This window comes from Carica papaya, chromosome 9 (genome assembly GCF_054855325.1).
Source record: "Carica papaya isolate Zhongbai chromosome 9, ASM5485532v1, whole genome shotgun sequence".
In the NCBI taxonomy this organism is placed as follows: domain Eukaryota; kingdom Viridiplantae; phylum Streptophyta; class Magnoliopsida; order Brassicales; family Caricaceae; genus Carica; species Carica papaya.
In genome coordinates, this window is record NC_142317.1 from 32,469,576 (window position 1) to 32,482,783 (window position 13,208).

Below are 13,208 nucleotides of genomic sequence, written 5' to 3' on the forward strand. Positions count from 1 at the left end.
ATTTAAAATGAAATATGTGTATTAAAAAGGTCAAATGCGGAAGCGAAATAAAAATTTTGATTAAACATCCCTTACACTAAAACCAAAAACGTGCTCAAAGTATAAAAGAACAAACTAACTAAAAGGGAAACTCGAAAATAAAAGCTATAAATATAACTACGGAGTCTTCAGGCATCCCCTTCGCCGTCTTCCTGCGGAACGGGCTCGGGAACAATGTCTTCATGATCTAAAATGATTAAATAAGGAATGAGCTACACCAGCCCAGTAAAGACATCACACTATCTCACCGTCACGGAGGTAAAGGTGGGTAGAAAACACAAAAAGACCAATGAAGCATAATTTACAACAAATTTTTTTATCAATAATAAAATCCTTTACTATCCACTTACCTCAGTGAAATTCATAAAACAATATACGAAAGCAGTAACATTATCATTATCATGAAATCATATGAGCTGTATAACATAATACTTATCACACCTTTGCAATTCAATCATTACACAACATATTCTTCCTCATTTATCAGCCTACTAGTATCCGTGGGGATCCATAGGGGTCCCGCTACTCGTGAACCCTTAACACTTGTAATCAGATTCCAGGGCTGTCCCCATACCCCGTCCGGTATGGGCGCCAAAACTATAAACCTCAATACCCCGTCCGATATGGGCGCCAAAACACATAAGGTCTCCATACCCCGTCCGGTATGAGAGACCACAATCCCGGTAGGGTTCCCTACGGACCCGGTCCGTCCACCATCTCCCAGGATATCTAGTCAGGCTGACCACATTATACAATTATCAATTTATATAACCTTTCATTCCCCTTTTCCTCAGTCAGCATCATCAATTCACACACAAACAAGCAAACCAGTAATTTATGCCAAACAAGACGACATACAACATCGGGTTCTCAGTCATTCAACCTATAATCAATAAAACAGTGATATATGCACACGAAACTATGAAATAAAAATATCAGACCTCATACTGCATTTAAAGCCGTAAAATAGGCCAAACAACAGCTAACAGACAAACACACCAGACTCGGGCTTCATTAGCGACCTTAAACAATTTCACACATCTGTTGATTCATGAAATACTGTTTTATCATTTATTGAACTTTAATACCGTGATAGGAAATAGGGTGAGGGGTCTTTACTTATTTCGGGGTCCGAATACGGCTCTACAGTACGCCTGCAGGCTGTCCCTAATTTTTCCTGAATTTTTCCCGGGGAACTGAAACACACTACTGGTACCTGCACGTGTCCCAAAAAATCCCAAATTAGACCCAGGGCCCCTTTCGGCCAATATCGCAATTCCGTCAAGCGGTGGCGATTCGCCTCGAGTTGGCCGTTTTCGGCCGTTTTCGGTCGAATTCGGCCACACTTGCATCGGTCCTTGTGATAAAATAACCCTAGGGCCCTCGGGGGGCCAAAAAATTACGAAAAACCGAAGCTTACCGGCGGCGATGCTCTCGGGTGCGGCGGCTCTCCGGCGAGGTTCGTGTTTTGGTGATTTGGCTCCGATCAACCTGTAGAGAAAAGAATGGTGATCACGGTGATATAAAAATTGTATCAAACGGAGGCCAGGAAGGGCCTCATCGGAGGCAAAAACTGAGGAGGGGCATGGCGGCGCCGCTGGGTTTCGACCGTATTTTTCGGCCGTTTGGCCGGAATTTTGGCTCCGATTTGGCCACAGGGGAACTCAGCGTGGAAAAACGAACCGGTGGTATGAAATTTACCTCGATCGGCGGTCGAAAAACTCCTCGGTGCGGCGGCGGGTGGCGGCGGCCGGCTCCTCTGGCGTCTGGTTCGTCTTCTCCGGCGAGGGCAGGCGGCTAGGGTTTTTGTGGTCAGGTGTGGGGGTTCTATTTATACCCTTTTGCCTTTTGATCACAGCCGTCCATTTTGATTAAATCTGGGCCGTCCGTGCGCGATTGAATCTGGGCCGTTTGTGCGCTTGCATCTGGGCTGTCCGTGCGCGCGGGGACGCATCTGGGCCGTCCGATCGCGCGCACGCGGATCGCCCACGTGGCCCGTTCCCGGGTCGACGTGGTCTTGCCACGCAGCAGATCCTGGTTGGCCAGGGCTGCTGACTGGACCGCTGACATGGCTGCTGACGTGGCGCTGACGGGGCACAATTTTTCTAAATTGTATTTTGACCCCTGATTTTCAATTTTCTTTTCAAAAATACCCCCAGAATCCTAATTTTCACTCTTTTTTTCCAAAATCAATTTCAATTAAATCCAGATAATATTTTTACCCAATTTTATATTTATTTTATTTTATTAGGTTTATTTTAATTTAATTCAATAAAAATAAAATAAAATAAATAACTGTAACAGCCCCGAAAATTCAGAATGAAATGTGTATTAAAAATATCAAATGCGGAAGCGAAGTCAAAATTTGAATAACATCCCTTACACTAAAACCAAAAACGTGCTCACAAAATATAAAAGATCAAACTACCTAAAGGAGAAACTTGAAAGTAAAAGCTACGAATATGACTATGGAGTCTTTAGGCGTCCCCTTCGTCGTCCTCCTGCAGAACCGACTCGGGAACGATGTCCTCTTGATCTGAAATGATTAAATAAGGAATGAGCTACACTAACCCAGTAAAGAGATCACGATATCTCACCGTCACGGAGGTAAAGGTGGGTAGAAAACACAAAAAGACCAATGGAGCATAATTTACAACAAATCCTTTTATTAATAATAAAACCTTTACCATTCACTTACCTCGGTGAAATTCATAAAACAATATACGAAAGCAATAACATCATCATCATCATGAAACTATATATATAAACTGTATAACATAATACCTATCAAGCCTTTCGTAATTCAATCGTTACACAATATATTTTCCTCATTTACCAGCCCACTAGTATCCATGGAGATCCATAGGGGTCCCGCTACCCGTTAACCCTTAACACTTGAAATCATATTCCAGGGCCGTCCCCATACCCCGTCCGGTATGGGCGCCAAACCATAGACCTCATTACTCCGTCCGGTATGAGGGTGAAACGAGCCGTCCCCATACCCCATCCGGTATGGGCGCCAAAACACATAAGATCTCCATACCCCGTTCGGTATGGGAGACCACAATCCTGGTAGGGTTCCCTACGGACCCGGTCCGTCCACCATCTCCCAGGATATCTAGTCAGACTAAACACATTATACAATTTCCATTTACATAATCTTTCATTCTCCTTTTCCCTGTCAGCATTATCAATCACATACAAACAAGCAAAACGATAATTTATGCCAAACAGACAACATACAGCATCAATATCCCGGTCATTCAATCCATAATCAATAAAACAGTAAAATATGCACACGACACTATAAAATGAAAACATCGAACCTCATGCTGCATTTAAAACTGTAAAACAGGCCAAATAACAGTTAACCGACAAACACACTAGACTCGGGCTCCATTAGCGACCTTAAGCAATTTCACACATTCGTTGATTCATGAAATACCGTTTTATCATTTATTGAACTTTAAAACCGTGATAGGAAATAAGGTGAGGGGTCCTTACTCGTTTCGGGGTCCGAACACGGCTTCACAGTACGCTTGCAGGCTGTCCCTAATTTTCCCTGAATTTTTTATCGGGGAACTGAAACGCACTACTGGTACCTGCACGTGTTCCAAAAAAATCCCAAATTAGGCCCAGGGCCCCTTTCGGCCAATATCGCAACTCCGGCACGGCGGCTCCGCCGTGCTCCGGCAACGGCGCCGCCGCTTGCAGCGGTGGTTTGCCTCGGGTTGGCCGTTTTCGGCCGTTTCCGGCCGAATTCAGCCACACTCTCATTGGTTCCTGCGATAAAACAAACCTACGGCCCTCGGGGGGCCGAAAATTTACGGAAAACCGAAGCTTACCGGCGGCGGTGCTCTCGGGTGCGGCGGCTCTCCGGTGAAGTTCGTGTTTTGGTGATTCAGCTCTGATCAACCTATAGAGAAAAGAATGGTGATCACGGTGATATAAAAATTGTATTAAACGGAGGCCGGGAAGGGCCTCATCGGAGGCAAAAACCGAGAAGGGGCGCGGCGGCGCCGCTGGCTTTCGACCGTGTTTTTCAGCCGTTTGGCCGGGATTTTGGCTCCGATTTGGCCACTGGAGAAATCAGCGTGGAAAAACGAGTCGGGGGTATGAAATTTACCTCGATCAGCGGTCGCAAATCCCTCCGGTGCGGCGGCGGGTGGCGGCGGCCGGCTTCTGGTTCGTCTTCTCCGGCGAGGGCAGGCGGCTAGGGTTTGGGGTCTGGTGTGGGGGTCTTATTTATACCATTTTGCCTTTTGATCTCAGCCGTCCATTTTGTTTTAATCTGGGCCGTCCGTTTTTGATTAAATCTGGGCCGTCCTTGCGATTAAATCTGGGCCGTCCGTGCGCGCGATTGATCTGGGCCGTCCGATCGCGTGCACACGGATCGCCAACGTGGCCCGTCCCCGGTCGACGTGGTTTTGCCACGTGGCAGGTCCTGGTTGGCCAGGACTGCTGACTGAGTCTGCTGACGCGGCTGCTGACGTGGCACGCGCGTTTTTTTTTTTCCTTCAATTTCTCCAATTTCCCCGGGCGCTACAACAAATAAATTAATAAAAATAATAATAATAATAAATTAAAATTTATTGGGCGTTACATCTTAAATATAAAATATATAAAAATAATATTTAAATGTCTCCTCAATCTCTAGGTTTGTCAAATATCTCAATGTATTTGAATTATTCAAAACTTCAAAAACTTGACCGATATAAATTAATTAGAGTTAATTCTTAATTTGTATTATATTAATATTTTATAAAACTTAAGTTTTTAAAAGTATTTATTGGTTTCAAAATTAGACAAAGTTAAGGTTTATATGTGTTTTTAATCAATAATTTAATATTATATCAGTAGTAATTTATATTCGTAATTTGGTATTGGATAGATAATATATAACCATTTATATATAACGAATATTCTGAGTAAAATTAAGCGAACTAAAAATTGAGATATCTTATATATATATAGAATGTTTTTTATGTATATACCAACGATTAGTTTATATTATATGAATAATTTTTTTCTAAAATTTTATTTACTGTAAAATCTAAAAGAAGAAAAATATCTTGAGGTATTAAAGTTTCCTCAATCTCTAGTTTTGACAAATATCTCAATGTATTTGGATTATTCAAAAATTCAAAAACTTGACTAATATAAATTAATTAAAGTTAATTCTTAATTTGTATTATATTAATATTTTATAAAACTTAAATTTTTAAGAGTATTTATTGGTCACAAAATTAGACAATATTAAGTTTTATTTTTATTTTTAATCAATAATTTAATATTATATCACTAATAATTTATATTAGTAATTTATATATAACCGTTGATATATAATGAATAGTCTGAAGAAAATTAAAGGAAGGAAAAACTAAGATTAATTATGTTATAGAAAAAACAAAAGTAGTAAGGTAGAAATAAATATATGAAAAAACTAAATTAAATTAAAATAGTCATGGATATATGTGTATTATTTAATAATTTTATTAATTTTTAATTATATGAATACTTTTTTTAGTACATTCCTATATTTATAAATTAATTCATATAAATAATTAACTGCAACATAAATAAAATTTAAATTAGAACATATATGTAAATATAATCCGACTCAAAGCTCTGACTTCTCGTAGAGGAAGAGACATACCGATTATTTAACTAATGCGATAAATATATTGATTAGAAGTATTTCGATCATTTTGTTTAACTTGTAAAAAAATACTAATAATATTAATTATAAATAATTAATTACATTAACAAAATATTTAATGGTTCATAGTACGGCCTTATTTACTAATGATATAAAAGTAAATAATTAATAATTTTGTTTTATAATTAAAAACTTAGAAGAATAATTAAATATAATTTATACTACTACAATTTTTCAAAGAAAAAGAATATCAATTTTTTTCTTTTAGAATAAAATATATTATTTTGCTTCAAAAAAAATAATAAACAATAAATTTATGTTAACAAGTATAAAAGAAAAATAAAATAAATTTAAGTTTTATTTTATTAACAAATCTATTTTATACATAATCACAGTTTAACTTTTTTGTGCTTTGTTGTTTTTTTTTTCTACAATAAGAGTGTTTCTTTTTTATTTCAATGAAGTTTTTTGGGCTGATTTTTGGAAAATATCTTAATTTTTACTAGTTATATATATGATGTTGATTGTTAATATGTTTATCTACTTCGAAATGTCATTAGAAAAAAAGATAATTTTCACATTTGTCGGTAAATGCTATTTCACGAACATTTGGCAATCTTCATAGCTTTCTTTCTAAATCAAATACTTAATATTCTTGCTTTCATTCATCATTTAAAGACAAATATTGAGGTTGTAGATATTGTCAGTACCAAAATTCGTTCTTAAACTCATAGAAGAATTAGTAGTAAGGTACTTTAAACTATATTGTATTTTGGTACTAGTTTTAAGTTCTCATTACATTTTTTAATAATTATTGATATGCTTCTAATCAATAAAAATATTCAGTTGATGTTTCTTACATAATGTTATATATACTAATAAACAATACAGCAGAAACACTGATTGTATTTTAATTTTGGTTGTCTACTAATATGAGATCTTTTTTTGCTTGTGTTTGCAGGAGAGTTGAGTATTGAAACATGGATTTTGTCAATAGCTCCTAATTTGTTGAAAATAAAAAAGTTGATTTAGCTCCTAATTTAAACGATGCTAAGAATATAACAGCACTAACTATTGAAAATAATATTATGATTCACATGATGCATACCTCAGTTCTTCGCAAGTCAGGTGTAAAATCTTTTGTAGCTAAGAACGAATGGGAAGTTATTAATCTTTTTCTTTCAAGTGCTTCTTTCGATCTTGTTTTCAAATATAATAAGATGTATATCATGAATGAACCTACAGTATTTTTTTATTTTTATCTTTAATAATTTATATATATTATGTGCAATATCTCATATTTTATTTATATACATATATTGAATAAGCATCAACTACCAAAAAATTCTATGCTTTTATATAATGTAATTACTTGAATTTAACTAAAAATATATGCGTAAGCAAATTATAATTGGTGCATTAATTTTACTCTTAAGATTAAATGATAACGAAAAAATATAAATATTTATATTTTTTTGTTTTACTCTTTGAACAAAAAATATATATAATTAAAACAATAATTGTGTCAAATATACTAAATATTACGGTTAGTAAAACTATCTTTTATGTTATATTTATTTTTTTTTTAAATTTAATAAATGAACTTATACATCAGTTTTAAACTACTAGGCAAAGACATTGATAGTGCAAAAGATGATGATACCTCTATTGAATCTCATAAACCTAATTACCTTATTGTCTATGGAAAATAAATAAATAATCTGTGATTTAATTTTTTATGTATATTAAACTACTTAATCCAAACGAAAACGAAAGAGTTTGATTAACTTATTTATAAGTATTGGTCTATTTAAATAATATAATATTTAATAATTTAAGTATGACTACCTTGCATCTTAAATATAACGTGTTAACTAGTAAGATATATAGAACAAATTTCAGACGACAATCCGTTGCATCATCGTTATCCCATAATGTAACCCTTGTACGCCAAACCCTATAGTTGAATCCCATAATGTAACCATTGTACGCCAAACCCTATAGTTGAGAGCACGTAAATAATACTTTCTTCGTAATCATCCAATAGAAAAAAAAAAAAATTTCAAACTATTATAAACAAGGTATTATTTAATTTCGTTTATTTGATTGATTTATTTTTATATGTTTTCATTTTGCCATCTTAAATTGCGAAAAAGATTTGGGTTAATAATAATAATTTTTAATTAATTAAAATTTTCATCTCAAACATAATTTGTATTTTGTCATATTTAATTTATTCTAGCAGCACTGATTCTTTTTTCAGCTTAAGAGGAATATATACATATATATATATATATGTATAAGTTAGTAAGTGGATGGACAAGTATGGCCCTGGGTCTGGGTCTGTGTCTAGGCTTGGATGATAGTTTGAGCCTTGGTCTCGGTCTAGACATGGGCCTGAGCCTGGACATATGGAGAATCTTAATGTGATATTTATTCTCTGTCAATGGCGCGGCGAGCAACAGCTAGGACCCGACCCGAGATTCCAACACAAGAAAAGTAACGGTAAGTTGAGGGCAGAATAGGAAATTCACTTCAAAATTTAAACTCTGTTTTCCTGATCCGACGAGGAGAAGATGAGTCTCTGTTTCTAAGAAAGAAGAAGGATAAGAAGCGGAAATCCAAACAAAACATTCACTGTTTGTTTCCATTCTTGTTTTCAAGATTAAGAAGAAGAGACTCTCTGGGTTTCCTTCCATTTTTTCCATTCTTCTGCAAATCGCTTCTGTGGTAAGAAAAAGAGAGATTCAACCTCTGTGTTTTCTTTTAGGCCTTCTCTGTTCCAAATCGAGAGAAGGGATTTACAGTTTGTCTCCCTTCTTGTTTCGAAATAGAAGAAATTCTCTGGGTTTCCTTCCGTTGTTTTCATTCTTCTGCAAATCGCTTCCCTTTCCTTGCTTCTGTGATAAGAAGAAGAGAGATCTCAGTCTCTGTTTTCTTTCTGCGTTTCTCTCTTCCAAACAAACCGTTGAAACCTTTCCTTCTTCAGATTCTCTATTGCCTGCGAGAAAGATTTCAAGATGGATGAAACATTGGAGATTCTTGCAGCTGCCAAGAAAGCCGCTGATTCTGCAAACATAAAGGGTATTCTTCGCGGTTCATCTGACATTTCCAGATGTGTTGATTGTTTGAAGAAGCTTGAAACCTGTCCCTTCAACGCTGAAATCATCAACACCCACAACATCTACAAGAAGCTGCAAAATCTCTGTAAGCACAAGAGCAGAAAGATCTGCTCTGCAGCTTCCCGGCTTATCGATGTGTGGAAGAAGAGAGAGATCGAGGTCTCAAAACGTTTGATGCGGCCTGGTATCATTCGCATCAAGTTGCGTCCAGCGCCTCCTCCTCATCCTAGTTCTGACAATGTTTCAAACTCGCCCCCTCTTCAACCCTCATCTCTGAAGATGGAAGAGTCAACCAAAGCTTCGAACAAAGGGCTCATCATTCGCCTCAAGATGCCATTGCAAACTCCTGTTCAACCTTCGTCTCAGAAAGTGGAAGATGCACCAAGGAAAAAAGTCAGGGCCATGCTTGAAGAAGCCTTCTCAAAGGTAGCATCAGAATCCAGGGGAAAGATTGAAAAGAATATGTGTTTGGGGGATCCTGTTGAGGTTGCTGCAATGGTTGAGTCTGAGATGTTTGCTCAGATGGGTACTTGCCTTGGTAATCAAAAGATGAAGTACAGGTCCATTCTGTTCAACCTGAGGGATGTAAAAAATCCAGACTTGAGGAGAAAGGTTCTTTGTGGAGATATCAAACCTGCTGAGCTGATCAAGATGAAAAGTGAGGAGATGGCAAGCAATCAACTTAAGCTTGAGATGAGTGAGATAAGAAACAGGGCTGCACTTAGGGAAGAGTCTTTGATACATCAATTATCTGAATGTAATGCTGTATATTGATTAGTTTAGACCATTGGAAAAGAAGTAATATCCTGTACTGCTTCGTTAGAAAGAAATTTGATGTAATAGGTGAGTGCCACTGTTAGAGTCCTGTTGAAATTTGATGTAAATGAATATGGCTCTTTGAGTCTCTTTGAAAAATTCAATGTAATGAGATGAACATTTTGCTGATTTGAAATTTTTCATTTTGTGCTTCTCTGTTTCTATTTTCCTTTATGGATTGTTCTTCTAAGCATCTAATGTACATAGCAACAATTTGTGGAATGAAAAAATTTTCTTGGGGATGAATTGAGGGAATCCCCATGGATGGAGTCTTGATTGGTGGTGACTCTGCAGAGGAATTTTATAGTTGTTAGTTGTTTATTGTCTTCGATGGAGTCTTGAGAGTAATTATGTAATATTTTTAAAGATGAGAAAGCAAGATATAGTTGTTCAAGAAATTATGAAAGCATTTGGCAGAAATATTTAAGGCATGTTTGATGATATTCATGATTTGCAGCTCCACCAGCAAGAATCAATGTTGGTCCCTTAAATTTATATACAGTCATCACTCACATTTTTACCTTCTTCATGACAATGAAAAATCCTTTTAAATGTTTCTTTCATTATTATTTTTAATGTGTACATGCCAGTTTTCTCTTTGTGCTTAAGGAGGACACCTTTCCTTTGTAGGTGTTTTGGATGATCCTCTGGCCCCAAAATAAAAGAGTGTGTAGGCCAAGTATTTGATTATACATATATATATATATATTTTTGCTGATTATCTTTTGGATTCAAATGGTTATGGAGGTGTTTTCTCTTGCAAAATTTAGTTTTGAGTTCCTTCTTATTTTTAAAAGAGAAAATATAATACCGATCTTCTGAGTTTCAATAACTTTTGTTTCATGTCTTATTTTTTGTAGGTTGCATATGAAGTGTTGAATTCTGCAAATCTTTTTTAAGTATTTATTATGATGATATTTATTTTACATGAATATGATTGAATTTCTGAATACAAGTCTGCTGCAGCCTTCAATCATAGAATGGTCTAGAACTCGAGGCTTATTTAGTGGATACTGTAGGTTATGTTTATAACAAATTCGGAAATTTTTTTAAGTTCTCTTACAAATTTTATGCTTAGTTGTTTGTCAAACTCTCTTAACAAAGTGCTTTTATAGGGATCAAGAGCATTATCTAAGAGTTGTGAGGGTTTGGTTAAAATAATTCACTACACTTTTTGCAGCCACATACTCTGCCTTAAGCTTTAGATTGAGCCACTATACTTGTTTCTTCGAGTTCTAGCTTATCATGCATGATCCAAGGTGAAAAATATGCTCGTAAGTGCTGTGATGGAAAAAGATAAAAGCAAAAAAAAACCAGAGCAGAAAAAGCAAACGTAGCAGAACCTGTAAACCTTTTCTTCTGATTCCAGTCTGTGTAAAACAAGCAAAAAGAGCCTCTATATATAGGCTTACATAAAACAAACAGAGCTAAAAAAATCGTCATCAAATCTCACAACTAATCCCACTACTCTGTTACCTATTTGCAACTGTAAAAGAAACTTGCTTAAATTTAGGAAACTAACAGATAAGAGAAAGACTCATTCAAACTTTAAATTACATTTCAACACTCCCCCTTGATTCAAAGTTACTAACTCCCATAATTTTTCTGAAATTCTCATGCTTTTCCAATGGAAGCGCCTTTGTCAGTATATCAGCAACTTGTTCCTTTGTATTATAAGATTTTAACATGATTTCTTCACTTGTAACAAGCCTCCGAATGAAGTGATAAGGAACGTCAATATGTTTTGTTCTGCTGTGATAAGCTTGATTCTTCGTCATTGCAATAGCTGACATGCTATCACAAAAGATCTCTGTTGCTCCAGCTTGCTTCTGATCAAAATCGGCAAGAAGTCTCCTTAGCCAAACTGCTTGACTGGCTGATACTGTTGCTGCAATATATTCAGCCTCTGATGATGATAATGCTACCACCTCCTACTTCTTTAAACTCCATGAAATTGCTCCTGATCCAAGATTGAACAGAAATCCAGACGTACTTTTTCTATCATTGATACAACCTGCATGATCACTATCAGTGAAACCTGTTAGTTTAAAAGTTGATACCTTGGAGTACCAAATTCCCAACTCTGCAGTTCTTGCTATATATCTTAAAATTCTCTTTGCAACTCCAAGATGCAGCTTGCTTGGATTATGCATAAATCTGGACACAACTCCAACAGAGAAAGCAATATCCGGTTTAGTATGAGACAAATAATTCAAGCCTCCAACAATACTTCTGAAATATGTTGCATTCACACTTCCAGCACCATCATCTTGACTTAATTTTTCATTTATATTTATGGGTGTGACTTCTTTTTTGCAGTTTAGCATATTGAACTTCTTCAAAAGATCCATTGCATATTTTCTTTGTGAAATAAAGATTCCATCCACAACTTGCATTACTTCAATACCAAGAAAATAATGTAACAAGTTTAAGTCTGTCATTTCAAATTTTTTCATCATGCAGGCCTTAAACTCAGCAATTATAAACTCACTAGAACCCATATAAATCATATTATCAACATAGAGACATACTACCAGAAATTCATCTTTATCATATTACCAGAAATTCATCTTTACCATTTTTCTTTAAATAAAACGTACGCTCATTTTCACTTCTTTCAAATCCATTCTCCTGAAAATAAGAATCAATTTTGAAATACCATGCCCGTGGTGCTTGCTTTAAGCCATAAAGCGCCTTTTTTAACTTGTAAACTTTATCTTCATTACCATTTGCTACAAAACCTTCAGGCTGTGAGACGTACACTTTTTCCAAATCACCATTTAAAAAAACAGATTTAGCATCAAATTAGTATACTGGCCAATTTAATTGAGCAGCTAAGGCTAGAAAAATTCTCACCGTTTCAAAGCGTGCAACAGGAGAAAAGGTTTCATAAAAGTCAATACCTTGTTGTTGAGAATAGCCTTTTACAACCAGCCTCGCCTTGTGTTTTTGGATGCTCCCCTCTGCATGATACTTAGTTCTGAACACCCATTTGAGCCCAATAGCATTCTTTCCTTTCGGTAAGTCAAGCAAATCCCAGGTTTGATTTTTCTTAATAGCTGACAGCTCATTTTCCATAGCTTTATACCATTCCTTGCTTTTTACAGTTTCTTCAAAGTGAATAGGATCTGAGACGAGCAGAGCAAAAGTACAAGAATTATAAATTTCTTACAAGGATCTACATTTCTTTGGAGGAGTTTCACTTGATGAACTTGAAGATGATGATTCATTGCTTGTAGGAACAAATGAATTGCTACTTCCAGGAGTGCCGGAGCTAGAAATTGTTGGTGTTGAATTCAGCGACGATGCAACATTATCTTTTAACACTTGAACATGCTGCTCTTTGTTTTCTTCATTCCAAATCCATTTTGCATCTTCATTAAAAACTACATCTCTATTAATTGTGATCTTGCCACTAGTGGGGTTATCGAGCTTAAATGCTTTGGATTGTGAGCAATAACCAACAAAAATGTACTTTTCAGATTTTTCATCAAATTTTCTAGAATGGGTTTTAACCAAAAACTTTTAAGTGGCTTATCGTTGGTTTTCTACCTGTCTAAGCCTCAACAGGT

The 13,208-nt window shown here is 35.9% G+C and overlaps 1 protein-coding gene and 1 long non-coding RNA gene across 2 annotated transcripts; one reads left to right on the forward strand and one right to left on the reverse strand.

Moving 5' to 3' along the window:
• The first annotated feature begins 8,237 nt into the window (after positions 1–8,237).
• Positions 8,238–9,864, forward strand: LOC110823054 (transcription elongation factor TFIIS-like). Its single transcript, XM_022053330.2, has one exon. The coding sequence runs from the start codon at positions 8,719–8,721 to the stop codon at positions 9,592–9,594; it is 876 nt and encodes a 291-aa protein (XP_021909022.2). The 5' UTR covers positions 8,238–8,718; the 3' UTR covers positions 9,595–9,864.
• Positions 9,865–10,970: 1,106 nt separating this feature from the next.
• Positions 10,971–12,726, reverse strand: LOC148240268 (uncharacterized). Its single transcript, XR_015816274.1, has 2 exons — positions 12,540–12,726; positions 10,971–11,661 (listed from the first exon to the last, which is right to left on the reverse strand). It is a non-coding gene; the product is annotated as an uncharacterized LOC148240268 (long non-coding RNA).
• Between the last annotated feature and the right edge of the window lie 482 nt (positions 12,727–13,208).

Excerpts from the sequence above, each read along its gene's own strand:
- LOC110823054 (XM_022053330.2), top strand. The coding sequence starts at position 8,719 with ATGGATGAAACATTGGAGATTCTTGCAGCTGCCAAGAAAGCCGCTGAT.